Source organism: Myxine glutinosa, chromosome 1 (assembly GCF_964187855.1).
Source record: "Myxine glutinosa chromosome 1, kmMyxGlut1.1, whole genome shotgun sequence".
Classification (NCBI taxonomy): Eukaryota; Metazoa; Chordata; class Myxini; order Myxiniformes; family Myxinidae; genus Myxine; species Myxine glutinosa.
The window spans coordinates 422,064,591-422,078,716 of record NC_136261.1 but is presented as its reverse complement, the minus strand read 5'-3'; the positions used below and the strand labels follow the sequence as shown (position 1 = coordinate 422,078,716).

The window sequence follows — 14,126 nt, the reverse complement described above, 5'->3', positions numbered from 1 at the left end:
GGGGAGAGGAGACTGGAGAGGGGAGAGGAGACTGGAGAGGGGAGAGGAGACTGGAGAGGGGAGAGGAGACTGGAGAGGAGACTGGAGAGGGGAGAGGGGAGAGGAGATGGGAGAGGAGACTGGAGAGGGGAGAGGAGACTGGGGAGGGGAGAGGAGACTGGGGAGGGGAAGAGGAGAGGAGACTGGGCAGGGGAGAGGAGACTGGGGAGGGGAGAGGAGACTGGGGAGGGGACAGGAGACTGGAGAGGGGAGAGGAGACTGGAGAGGGGAGAGGAGACTGGAGAGGGGAGAGGAGACTGGAGAGGGGAGAGGAGACTGGAGAGGGGAGAGGAGACTGGAGAGAGGAGACTGGAGAGAGGAGACTGGAGAGGGGAGAGGAGACTGGAGAGGGGAGAGGAGACTGGAGAGGGGAGAGGAGACTGGAGAGGGGAGAGGAGACTGGAGAGGGGAGAGGAGACTGGAGAGGGGAGAGGAGACTGGAGAGGGGAGAGGAGACGGGAGAGGGGAGAGGAGACTGGAGAGGGGAGAGGAGACTGGAGAGGGGAGAGGAGACTGGAGAGGGGAGAGGAGACTGGAGAGGGGAGGGGAGAGGAGACTGGAGACTGGAGAGGGGAGAGGAGACTGGAGAGGGGAGAGGAGAGGGGAGAGGAGACTGGAGAGGGGAGAGGAGACTGGAGAGGAGACTGGAGAGGGGAGAGGAGACTGGAGAGGAGACTGGAGACTGGAGACTGGAGAGGGGAGAGGAGACTGGAGAGGGGAGAGGAGACTGGAGAGGGGAGAGGTGACTGGAGAGGGGAGAGGAGACTGGAGATGGGAGAGGAGACTGGAGAGGGGAGAGGAGACTGGAGAGGGGAGAGGAGACTGGAGAGGGGAGAGATGAGACTGGAGAGAGGAGAATGTGAATGGAGAGGGGAGAGGAGAGGGGAGAGGAGACTGGAGAGGAGAGGGGGGAGGAGACTGGAGAGGAGAGGAGAGAGGAGACTGGAGACTGGAGACTGGAGAGGGGAGAGGAGACTGGCGAGGGGAGAGGAGACTGGAGAGGGGAGAGGAGACTGGAGAGGGGAGAGGAGACTGGAGAGGGGAGAGGAGACTGGAGAGGGGAGAGGAGACTGGAGAGGGGAGAGGAGACTGGAGAGGGGAGAGGAGACTGGAGAGGGGAGAGGAGACTGGAGAGGGGAGAGGGGAGAGGAGACTGGAGAGGGGAGAGGAGACTGGAGAGGGGAGAGGAGACTGGAGAGGGGAGAGGAGACTGGGGAGGGGACAGGAGACTGGAGAGGGGAGAGGAGACTGGAGAGGGGAGAGGAGACTGGAGAGGGGAGAGGAGACTGGAGAGGGGAGAGGAGACTGGAGAGGGGAGAGGAGACTGGAGAGGGGAGAGGAGACTGGAGAGGGGAGAGGAGACTGGAGAGAGGAGACTGGAGAGGGGAGAGGAGACTGGAGAGGGGAGAGGAGACTGGAGAGGGGAGAGGAGACTGGAGAGGGGAGAGGAGACTGGAGAGGGGAGAGGAGACTGGAGAGGGGAGAGGAGACTGGAGAGGGGAGAGGAGACGGGAGAGGGGAGAGGAGACTGGAGAGGGGAGAGGAGGACTGGAGAGGGGAGAGGAGACTGGAGAGGGGAGAGGAGACTGGAGAGGGGAGGGGAGAGGAGACTGGAGACTGGAGAGGGGAGAGGAGACTGGAGAGGGGAGAGGAGACTGGAGAGGGGAGAGGAGAGAGGGGAGAGGAGACTGGAGAGGGGAGAGGGGGAGAGGGGAGAGGAGACTGGAGAGGGGAGAGGAGACTGGAGAGGGGAGAGGAGACTGGAGAGGGGAGGGGAGAGGAGACTGGAGACTGGAGAGGGGAGAGGAGACTGGAGAGGGGAGAGGAGACTGGAGAGGGGAGAGGGGAGAGGAGACTGGAGACTGGAGAGGGGAGAGGGGAGAGGAGACTGGAGACTGGAGAGGGGAGAGGAGACTGGAGAGGGGAGAGGAGACTGGAGAGGGGAGAGGAGACTGGAGAGGGGAGAGGAGACTGGAGAGGGGAGAGGAGAGGGGAGAGGAGACTGGAGAGGGGAGAGGGGAGAGGGGAGAGGAGACTGGAGAGGGGAGAGGAGACTGGAGAGGGGAGAGGAGACTGGAGAGGGGAGGGGAGAGGAGACTGGAGACTGGAGAGAGGAGAGGAGACTGGAGACTGGAGAGGGGAGAGGAGACTGGAGAGGGGAGAGGAGACTGGAGAGGGGAGAGGAGACTGGAGAGGGGAGGGGAGAGGAGACTGGAGACTGGAGACTGGAGAGGGGAGAGGAGACTGGAGAGGGGAGAGGAGACTGGAGAGGGGAGAGGAGAGGGGAGAGGAGACTGGAGAGGGGAGAGGAGACTGGAGAGGAGACTGGAGAGGGGAGAGGAGACTGGAGAGGAGACTGGAGACTGGAGAGAGGAGACTGGAGAGGGGAGAGGAGACTGGAGAGGGGAGAGGTGACTGGAGAGGGGAGAGGAGACTGGAGATGGGAGAGGAGACTGGAGAGGGGAGAGGAGACTGGAGAGGGGGAGAGGAGACTGGAGAGGGGAGAGATGAGACTGGAGAGAGGAGAATGTGAATGGAGAGGGGAGAGGAGAGGGGGAGAGGAGACTGGAAAGGAGAGGGGAGAGGAGACTGGAGAGGAGAGGAGAGAGGAGACTGGAGACTGGAGACTGGAGAGGGGAGAGGAGACTGGCGAGGGGAGAGGAGACTGGAGAGGGGAGAGGAGACTGGAGAGGGGAGAGGAGACTGGAGAGGGGAGAGGAGACTGGAGAGGGGAGAGGAGACTGGAGAGGGGAGAGGAGACTGGAGAGGGGAGAGGAGACTGGAGAGGGGAGAGGAGACTGGAGAGGGGAGAGGGGAGAGGAGACTGGTGAGGGGAGAGGAGACTGGAGAGGGGAGAGGAGACTGGAGAGGGGAGAGGAGACTGGAGAGGGGAGAGGAGACTGGAGAGGGGAGAGGAGACTGGAGAGGGGAGAGGAGACTGGAGAGGGGAGAGGAGACTGGAGAGGGGAGAGGAGACTGGAGAGGGGAGAGGAGACTGGAGAGGGGAGAGGGGAGAGGAGACTGGAGAGGGGAGAGGAGACTGGAGAGGGGAGAGAGGAGACTGGAGAGGGGAGAGGAGACTGGGGAGGGGACAGGAGACTGGAGAGGGGAGAGGAGACTGGAGAGGGGAGAGGAGACTGGAGAGGGGAGAGGAGACTGGAGAGGGGAGAGGAGACTGGAGAGGGGAGAGGAGACTGGAGAGGGGAGAGGAGACTGGAGAGGGGAGAGGAGACTGGAGAGAGGAGACTGGAGAGGGGAGAGGAGACTGGAGAGGGGAGAGGAGACTGGAGAGGGGAGAGGAGACTGGAGAGGGGAGAGGAGACTGGAGAGGGGAGAGGAGACTGGAGAGGGGAGAGGAGACTGGAGAGGGGAGAGGAGACGGGAGAGGGGAGAGGAGACTGGAGAGGGGAGAGGAGACTGGAGAGGGGAGAGGAGACTGGAGAGGGGAGAGGAGACTGGAGAGGGGAGGGGAGAGGAGACTGGAGACTGGAGAGGGGAGAGGAGACTGGAGAGGGGAGAGGAGAGGGGAGAGGAGACTGGAGAGGGGAGAGGAGACTGGAGAGGGGAGAGGAGACTGGAGAGGAGACTGGAGAGGGGAGAGGAGACTGGAGAGGAGACTGGAGACTGGAGACTGGAGAGGGGAGAGGAGACTGGAGAGGGGAGAGGAGACTGGAGAGGGGAGAGGTGACTGGAGAGGGGAGAGGAGACTGGAGATGGGAGAGGAGACTGGAGAGGGGAGAGGAGACTGGAGAGGGGAGAGGAGACTGGAGAGGGGAGAGATGAGACTGGAGAGAGGAGAATGTGAATGGAGAGGGGAGAGGAGAGGGGAGAGGAGACTGGAAAGGAGAGGGGAGAGGAGAGGGGAGAGGAGACTGGAGAGGAGAGGGGAGAGGAGACTGGAGAGGAGAGGAGAGAGGAGACTGGAGACTGGAGACTGGAGAGGGGGAGAGGAGACTGGCGAGGGGAGAGGAGACTGGAGAGGGGAGAGGAGACTGGAGAGGGGAGAGGAGACTGGAGAGGGGAGAGGAGACTGGAGAGGGGAGAGGAGACTGGAGAGGGGAGAGGAGACTGGAGAGGGGAGAGGAGACTGGAGAGGGGAGAGGAGACTGGAGAGGGGAGAGGAGACTGGAGAGGGGAGAGGAGACTGGAGAGGGGAGAGGAGACTGGAGAGGGGAGAGGAGACTGGAGAGGGGAGAGGAGACTGGAGAGGGGAGAGGAGACTGGAGAGGGGAGAGGAGACTGGAGAGGGGAGAGGAGACTGGAGAGGGGGAGAGGAGACTGGAGAGGGGAGAGGAGACTGGAGAGGGGAGAGGAGACTGGAGAGGGGAGAGGAGACTGGAGAGGGGAGAGGAGACTGGAGAGGGGAGAGGAGACTGGGGAGGGGAGAGGAGACTGGAGAGGGGAGAGGAGACTGGAGAGGGGAGAGGAGACTGGAGAGGGGAGAGGAGACTGGAGAGGGGAGAGGAGACTGGAGAGGGGAGAGGAGACTGGAGAGGGGAGAGGAGACTGGAGAGGGGAGAGGAGACTGGAGAGGGGAGAGGAGACTGGAGAGGGGAGAGGAGACTGGAGAGGGGAGAGGGGAGAGGAGACTGGAGAGGGGAGAGGGGAGAGGAGACTGGAGAGGGGAGAGGAGACTGGAGAGGGGAGAGGAGACTGGAGAGGGGAGAGGAGACTGGAGAGGGGAGAGGAGACTGGAGATGGGAGAGGAGACTGGAGAGGGGAGAGGAGACTGGAGAGGGGAGAGGAGATTGGAGAGGGGAGAGGAGACTGGAGAGGGGAGAGGAGACTGGAGAGGGGAGAGGAGACTGGAGAGGGGAGAGGAGACTGGAGAGGGGAGAGGAGACTGGAGAGGGGAGAGGAGACTGGAGAGGGGAGAGGAGACTGGAGAGGAGACTGGAGAGGGGAGAGGAGACTGGAGAGGGGAGAGGAGACTGGAGAGGGGAGAGGAGACTGGAGAGGGGAGAGATGAGACTGGAGAGAGGAGACTGTGAATGGAGAGGGGAGAGGAGACTGGAGAGGAGAGGGGACAGGAGACTGGAGAGGAGAGGGGAGAGGAGACTGGAGAGGAGAGGAGAGAGGAGACTGGAGAGGAGACTGGAGAGGAGACTGGAGAGGAGACTGGAGAGGAGACTGGAGAGGGGAGAGGAGAGGGGAGAGGAGACTGGGGACGGGAGAGGAGACTGGAGAGGGGAGAGGAGACTGGGGATGGGATAGGAGACTGGGGAGGGGAGAGGAGACTGGGGAGGGGAGAGGAGACTGGGGAGGGGAGAGGAGACTGGGGAGGGGAGAGGAGACTGGGGAGGGGAGAGGAGACTGGGGAGGGGAGAGGAGACTGGGGAGGGGAGAGGAGACTGGGGAGGGGAGAGGAGACTGGGGAGGGGAGAGGAGACTGGGGAGGAGACTGGGGAGGGGAGAGGAGACTGGAGAGGGGAGAGGAGACTGGGGAGGGGAGAGGAGACTGGGGAGGGGAGAGAAGACTGGGGAGGGGAGAGGAGACTGGGGAGGGGAGAGGAGTCTGGGGAGGGGAGAGGAGACTGGGGATGGGAGAGGAGACTGGGGAGGGGAGAGGAGACTGGGGATGGGAGAGGAGACTGGGTAGGGGAGAGGAGACTGGGTAGGGGAGAGGAGACTGGGGAGGGGAGAGGAGACTGGGGAGGGGAGGGGAGAGGAGACTGGGGAGGGGAGAGGAGACTGGGGAGGGGAGGGGAGGGGAGGGGAGAGGAGTGAGGAGGAGTTGGAAAGTAATGAGGGGAGAGGAGTAAAGTGTGACCCACTCTCCCCCGTGTGTGTGACCCACTCTCCCCTGTGTGTGTGACCCACTCTCCCCCGTGTGTGTGACCCACTCTCCCCCGTGTGTGTGACCCACTCTCCACCGTGTGTGTGACCCACTCTCCCCCCCATGTGTGTGACCCACTCTCCCCCGTGTGTGTGACCCACTCTCCCCCGTGTGTGTGACCCACTCTCCCCCGTGTGTGTGACCCACTCTCCTCCGTGTGTGACCCACTCTCCCCCGTGTGTGTGACCCACTCTCCCCCGTGTGTCTGACCCACTGAATGTGCAGGTGCATCATCTAACTCAATATGTCCAAATGTCACACACATCCATGCCTGTGGGATTCCCACGGGTGACCCCACTAGTACTTGAATATATTATATAACACAAATCGCCTTCATAATACTTTCAAGAACCATGATATATTTCGATATTTAGCAGTAGAGGGCCTCGCATGTAAGAGGCACAGGATTAGGGTGAAGAAGACTGCTGATATGGATGTGTAGTACGAGGCTGATAGACGCTGTGTTCTATGTTGATCAATAAAACGTCCAGCTTCTAAACTGCGACTCAATGTCGTCTTGTTACAGTATGCAAGGTCATACTGGTGATTGATGAGACTGCTTCATAGCGCTAAACTTCTGGATTTTTTTTACCATCTTTAATATGATTATTTTATTAAAATTGAAGTATGCACTTGAACACTTAGTGAGGCCTCATTTAGAATATTGCTTGCAGTTTTGTTCACCACAGGTCTGGAAAGACATAGCTGCTTATACAGAGGATTCAACACAGACCTACTAGATTGATTCCAGGCCCAGCTAGACTGATGTGAAAAAATGAGGAGTGCCTGAAGGAGACAGCTTTATACATTAGAAAGGAGGCGCTTATGATGGGATATGATAATAATGAAGGGTATCGACAAAATAAGTGCAGAATAATTCTTCCGCAGAGATAGTGACAGGCCCAGGGTCAGTAATCTAGTAAAGAAAAGAAGAGATAATATGGTAGTAAGGTAAGGGTCTTTCACTCAGAGAGTAGTTAATGCATGGGATGGTCTCCGAGTAAGGCAGTGGCAAGAGAACCAATAGATAGACGTTTAAATTAGGATTAGATAGGTACGTGGAAGCTTTAGAGAAAGAAGAGTATTGGGATTTTGGCAAGACGTTTGTTACTCGAGCATCGATTGGGAGATTGTGTGCATCTGAGTGAAGTGAAGTGAAGTGAAGTGAAGTGAAGTGGAGTGTCATGTCTATGGGGGGTATCGTCAAGGGGTGGTGTGTGGTTGATGTTTGTCATCCAAGAACCGCCATCGCCCAAACCTTCCTCCCTCCTCCCCTCCTCCCCAGCCACCACCCCTCTGAAAAAAAAAGAAAACACCAAAAATTGCTTTTTTCTCTTTTTATTTCAATAATTAAAACAAAATGTACCGTATATACCATAGCCAGTGTTGGACCAGGGCCAGATCCATCCAACCCTTTTGGGCTCGAACGATGACACCCGCTGGAAATTTTATCTTGGGTAGAGTTTTCCAATTGAAGATGACATACGGTGAAAGCTTGCCCCCGTCAGCGGTGCAAGTGAGCATAACGGTGAAATGGTCTTTTTCGTGGCTGGTGGTCTTGACTGTGACTGTCTGCTCCCCCTTCACTCCGATGCTGGTCTCTTTTCGAATGTCGAAGGTTAGAGGGGTCTGGTCGGCCTTTCCGATCCTGCTGAGCTGGTGGTTGTGCTCCCGGCGAAGCTTGATTATGAATGCCTGGAAGCGTGTCGTTTTGTCAGCCTTATTGTCGGGAAGATGCTGTGCGATGTGCGTGCGGCATCGTACCGACAGATTATGGCATTCCATAAATATGTAGGCCCACGATGTGCTGGCCATGAAGTCTTCGATGTCCCGTCCAAAGCGAAGCTCCTTGCCTTCAGCCTGAGAGCAAGTGTAGAAATGGCGTGACCCTCTGCCCTCTTTTCCCGAACCCAGGCGATGACACGCTCCTCCAGCTGAGGCCAGTTCACTGATTTTCCCCTGTTCGCCTTCTTCTTCCTCAGCATATCCTTAATGGAAGCCTTTGTTATTCGCCAGCGCCGGATGACAGACTCATTCACGCCGTGCTTCCTCCCAGCTTCTCGGTTTCCAAACTCTTCTGCAGACGGAGAGTTTGAACGATGAAGTGTACGACCGCCTTGGCATCTTGATCTTCTCTTCTCTGGAACCAGACAGAACGAATGAAGACGTATCAGTCCGAGCTGAGGTTTATGGTAATCTGCCCTATAATTTCGGATTGCTACGCAATTGCAGTCGTAAAATAAAAGACCTTCAAAATAAAAGACCGATGTGGCTTTTCAGAGCAGGAAAAGCCGTTCTATTCACATTCCGGAAGCGGCGTTGCTTTGAGCGGCAAATCCATAGAAAGCACGTAATGGTACAAAACCCGCTTGCCATCCAGGGTGAACGAGCAGCAATGTCGGCCCTGCATGTCGGCGGAATTGTGCATGACGCAACGGGGAAAACGTGCAACCGAGATAGCTTTTTGTAAAATACTTTTTTTCGTAAATGTATTGGAAAATTGACTTGTTTTGAAGCCGAGTTTTTTTCTATCCCCGTTTATAGTACGCACCCCCAACTTTTGACTTTTTTCCCGATAAAAACTCCCTGGTCGTGCCACATTGTCTCATCCACATTCCTCCCCTCATTCCCGAAATGAAATTGCATCGTTTTGGCGGATAAAATTGGTCTGGTGTGGATGTGGCGCAGCATAACGGGCTCAATGGTCTCCTCTCGTTTACTCTGGGTATATTTTTGCCTCTGTATATAAAAATTCACATTCATTAGATGCTGATTGATAAGAAAACTTACAAAATGGGACACAGTGGGTGAACAAACTGGATGCAAAAGGCCGCATTTATTGGATAACTAGCCGAAACCCGTGGAAATCCACGGAAGGGAGGATGGCGTCATATCGGCAGTTAATCGGATGCTTTTGGGCCCCAAAGTCGACTAATTCAGATTTTTCGAGTATGGCTGTACGTGATAAACAAAGAGCGCAGTTGGAAGAAATTATGGTAAACCCACCTGATGAGGTTAGCGTACACTGCAATCGACGACACCGGCACAAATGCATGCTCAGGATTGTCCACACAGTGGACGGCTTGCTGTCGCCTTCGACTGTCCAATCAGCGGACGGCTTGCTTCGCCTTCACCCAGCAGACGCCAATAAGATGGCGTCGTATCGGAAGTTAATCGGATGCTTTTGGGCCCCAACGTCGGCTAATTCAGATTTTTCGAGTATGGCTGCACATGATAAACAAAGAGTGCGGTTCGTAGATCGTAAATCCATTAGTGCCGTGGGCATCGGGTCACTGGGTGCGGCGTAAAAGGGATAACAAAGTCGAGTCCTTACGCTATTATTATATGGATAATTGATTGGATTGTCAATGGAAATAACACACAAAACATTCTGAAGAGAGTATGGAAAATAACATGTACAACCTTTCCTTTCTTAACACAGGCATTGTATCCCTGGCAGGTCATCGGTGAAATGGAGAGCTTCTTGGAATGGCTCAAGTTCCAAGGCCTGAGAGGAGAAACAGCCCAAGCAGTGATCGATAAGCTTGGGATTGAGAATCAGGTTATTCGAGCTTGTACTGAATCGGATGCGTTGCAGACTGAGCTCCTCTCCCTCTCCAAAGAGAAAATACAATTTGCAATGTATGCTGACTTCTGTAAATTTATGAATTCTTTTTTGAAGCCACAAGATGTCCAGATTGCAGGTTCTTCTCTGTTGGGAAGTATTTTTGTCATCTTAGAGAATGTTATTCGGGAAGTTTCCTGATTCTCTCAAAACTTTGTTAGATTCCAAAATGTGCAGCTGGAAAATGTTCCTGGTTTCTCTGGAATCGGGTTCAGTGATTTCTGCAGTCTCCGCTCTCAGGATGATGGATCAAGACCCACATCTGGTATGTAACTTTTTTAATACAACATCGCATGCCAACAAATATCTTGATCTTTTGCCATTTATTTTTTTGTATAGTTTTCACTTGTATAATCTCTTTCCATTTGTATAATATAATACTGTTACAGACGCGGTTTTAGATGTTAGTTTACCGAGCGGTTTGGTATTACCGCGTCCGCACAGTTTACCCGATTCCACTCAAACGTTGACTAAGTCGCGCTATGCTAAATCAATGAAGGAAAGGACACAACGGCTGGGATAAATGCAACGACACAAGGGGTACAGTTCTCAAGACCTCCGGAGGAGGATATAATATTGGTGATGCAGAAACGGGTAGATTACACGGTAAGAGGTAAAGCACAGAAAGATGGGCACTTAGACACAGTCTTATCTTATCCCCGACAGACCACAGACAAACGGGACAAGACTGACTTACACGGGGATTGATGGCAGGGAAGGACAGGCAGTCGATAGCTCAAGGTGCACCTTGGCTCAGGGACAGGATACAGCTCGGTCCAGTCCAGAGATGCGGGGAGGTATCGCAGCGCTCGGTTGGTGGCGTCTCTCTTCCTTGCAGTCCAGTGCGCATCTCACGTCACCTCCCCCTTTCTGTGCATGCTCAGCGGTGAGTGACACGCCCTCGGCTCGTTAGCTCCGCCCCAGATGGAATCGGTCCGCCGCTCCTATTGGGTGCGGGGGGGTTACCGGGCTCCGCCCTTGACGAGGAGCTGACAGCGAGCCCCTGCGCGGTAACCCCGTCGGAGCACATGTTCAATGGCGGCTAACCAAGCCGGAGTATGGATGCGCACTCCCCGTGCCGCCGCCGCGCCGCCGCCGCTGTTGTTGTTGTTGGTGTTGTTATTCCATGAGGAAGAGATGCGTGGAGGTATTGGGAGGTCCTAAGCTTACTAATGGTGCCATACAATCACATTCTGGTGCAACGAAGAGTCAGAATTAATGGAAACGAGTCCTTAACTGACATAGACTAAGAATAACTAGCAAGATGTCCGAAAGTTGTCTACGTGAGATGCGGTGGACCTGGATGCGACATTTAATGGGGGAAATAGGGGAAGGTCGGGTCTACAGAGTGCTGTTTACAGAAAATGGGACTAGGGAATGGGGGATTGGGGATAGTTGGGAAGTATTGGGGAAATAGGGGAATATTTACAAGCAGATATGGATGGAGGCCAATCTCATATCCGCAACAATACATTTCATATATCATTGTATAATACATTTCCTCAATACAAATAGTCTCTTCCCTTGAAAGAAATGGTGTATTATCATCACAATACATCTCTCTTATTAATCTTGTAAAGTAATTCATTTTTGGTTCTAATTTAAAAGAATTATATATATTTTTATATTTTTTATTATCATTAATTAAAATTAAATCACAGAAAATACATTGTTTATATGAACCCTCATTATTAAGCCCTATTCTATCACAAGCCGGACAATTCTCTAATTTATCATATGGAGGGTCTGTAAATTCTAAATATCCTTCAGAACTTATCATATTTATATAGTAAATTTTTACTTAAACTAAACGCAGGTTTATTCATTAATAAATACAATGTTTCAAAGCACAAAAGACAAATTTCAATCAATCTCTACTTCGGTGGAAGATATAGAAAAATATGTCAAAGATGTTAAATTGAACAAAGACAAATATGGAAATTTTTGGGTAAAGCCAGTTATGGAAAATAACATGAGCCCCTCTATTTCATTTAAAGGAAGAGCTCTAACTATACCTGGAAAGACAACCATTAAAGTAAATCTAACAAAAGTTTCACTTCTACTCCTGGCAATTTATTCAAAGCTTGAAAAAGTGATCGATCGTGATACTTTGAAAAAGAATGGTAAGACCATCAACAATACTCGTGGAGAAATTTGTATTTACTTTAATAATCCAAAGGGTGTAGATCTAAGTAAAATGAATGATGTTAATATTTCTGGTGAAATGTCATTTCGTTCTATGATAGAGATTATTTAAAGTTAACTTTTGATATTAAAAATGTAGAGATTGAATCTGTTAATGAAAGAAAGTTTATTGATATTGATGGGAATATTTTTCCTGCTAATTAAATATGAGTCATTACAGCAGTGAAGATTTTACTATTTTATTGAACTCGGACGACAGTAATGATCGTATTTCATTGAACTCAGATCATAGTTATGATGCTAATAGTTTGTGCTCAAATGATAGTTATGAGAGTAGCTTTATTGATGACTCTGAGTATGATTCTGAGTATTCATGTGATAGTTATGACTCAGATGATTCTCAGTGAAAAAGTGTTTTACTTTAAGTATAGTTTCATATATAAAAAGCCTGTAAAAAGGCACTTTCTTCTATAAGTGTTTTACTTTAAGCACAGTTTCATCTTTAAAAAAGCCTCTAAAAAGGTGTTTTACTTTAAGTATAATTTTGCTATATAAATATGATCAAAGCAACATATTGTGACATTTGTGAACAAGAATATAAACAATACAAAAGACACCTTAAAACTAACAAACACACATTTAATCTACTTCACCTACTATCTCCTATTCAGAAGGAAACAAAACACTGTTCTGCCTGTAATAAAAATATCCTCAAGAAAGGCTTCAAAATACATCTTAAAACAAATCAACATTTATCAAATTTTATCACAACTAAAAATTCTGTTGGTGCATTAAAAGGACATATTAAAATAAGAGTCTTTAACTTCAAACCTCCTGAACCAGAGTCTATAGTTGATGCTGTAGAAATAGTTAAACCTGCTGTTCAAACGTTGATTGAAAAAACACTAAAAGAAATGAAACCACTTAAATTTTATATGGGAGTAAAATTAGAAATGACAAAGGACGAAGGAGTTATAGATACACCATACATGAGAACTGAGCCACACTTTATATCTTCATATCAAGATTTTAAAACATCAGGCGTCTATGATGAACTTATTAAACAAGAGCAAGATGTGGATAATTCAATCGTAGGAAGTGGATTCAATATAGGAAAAAATATTTACATAGACATTCATATTCATAAATCAGATCCTCTAAAAGCTTCTTCTTACATTGATTTACCCAGTGTTATCAAAAATAGAAAAGCAGTTATCAATATCAAAAATAAAGACAATAAATGTTTTTTCTGGTCTATTCTAGCACACTTACATCCTCCACATTTTCATGATGAAAGAGTATCTCATTATAAAAAATATGAGAATACATTAAATACGAAAGATCTAAAGTTTCCGATGACTTTAAATGATATTCCTAAATTTGAAAAGTTGAATAATTTATCAGTTAATGTTTATGGTCTAACAGAAACAAACAACATTCAGGTTTTAAAGCTTTCTGACAATTGTAAACAAACTCATATTAATCTTCTATATTTTAATTCAGACGAAAATTCACATTATACATACATCAAAGATATTACAAAATTAATAAAACCACAAGTATGTAAAAGAACAAATAAAATATATATTTGTATGCGTTGTCTTAACTTCTTCCATACACAAGAAAGATTAGATAAACATTCAAATTATTGTGGTGAACATAAATCAACGGTAATCAACATGCCTAATAAAGGCTCAAAGATCACATTCAAAGATGAAAAGAAAACAATAAAACATCCATTTGTTATATATGCTGATTTTGAAAGTATTTTAGAAAAAATTTATACTGCTTCTCCAGATCCAAAAGAATCATACACAAATAAATATCAAAAACATACTCCTTGTGGTTTTTGTTATTATATGAAATCATCCGGTTGTGATGAATATAACAAGATAGAGGTGTATAGAGGCTCAAATACCCCAGAGGAGTTTGTGAAACGACTAGAAAAAGACTGTGTCCGAATAACCAAGATAATTAGAGAAACCAATAAACCAATGTCCTTAACAAGTAAAGAAAAAAGGGAATTTAGACAGCCAAAGGTTGCCTGTCATATTTGTGAGAAGAAAATTGGTAAAAGTCTAAAGGTTAGAGACCATTGTCATCTCACTGGTAAATATAGAGGTCCGGCTCATCAAAGTTGTAATATTAATTATCAACTCCCCTCTTTCATTCCTGTCTTTCTTCATAACAACGCTCATTATGATACACATCTATTTATCAAGGAACTCTCAAAGACTTCTGGAAGTATCTCAGCAATTCCAAACACGGATCAGAAATACATTTCATTCACAAAAACAATTCACACATCTCCTATTACTCATATCAGATTTATTGATACATTTAAATTCATGGCAAGTCCATTGGCTACCTTGGTTCAAAATCTAAAAGAGTTTCCATGTCTTTCAGAGTATTGTTTAGATAAATATTTTCTAACACAAAAGGGAATTTACCCCTATGACTATATGGACTCATTTGAGAGAT

The 14,126-nt window shown here is 49.7% G+C and overlaps 1 protein-coding gene across 4 annotated transcripts in view; it reads left to right on the top strand.

Moving 5' to 3' along the window:
• Window positions 1-14,126, top strand: part of LOC144889631 (uncharacterized) — a 756,734-nt gene that overhangs the window by 655,648 nt on the left and 86,960 nt on the right. For all 4 annotated transcript variants that reach the window (XM_078770622.1, XM_078770620.1, XM_078770619.1 and 1 more), the window contains exons 2-3: window positions 9,336-9,517; window positions 9,662-9,765. In XM_078770622.1, coding sequence (XP_078626748.1) covers window positions 9,348-9,517; window positions 9,662-9,765 — 274 coding nt within the window. In that variant the 5' untranslated portion in view covers window positions 9,336-9,347. The remainder of the gene's footprint in view (window positions 1-9,335; window positions 9,518-9,661; window positions 9,766-14,126) is intronic.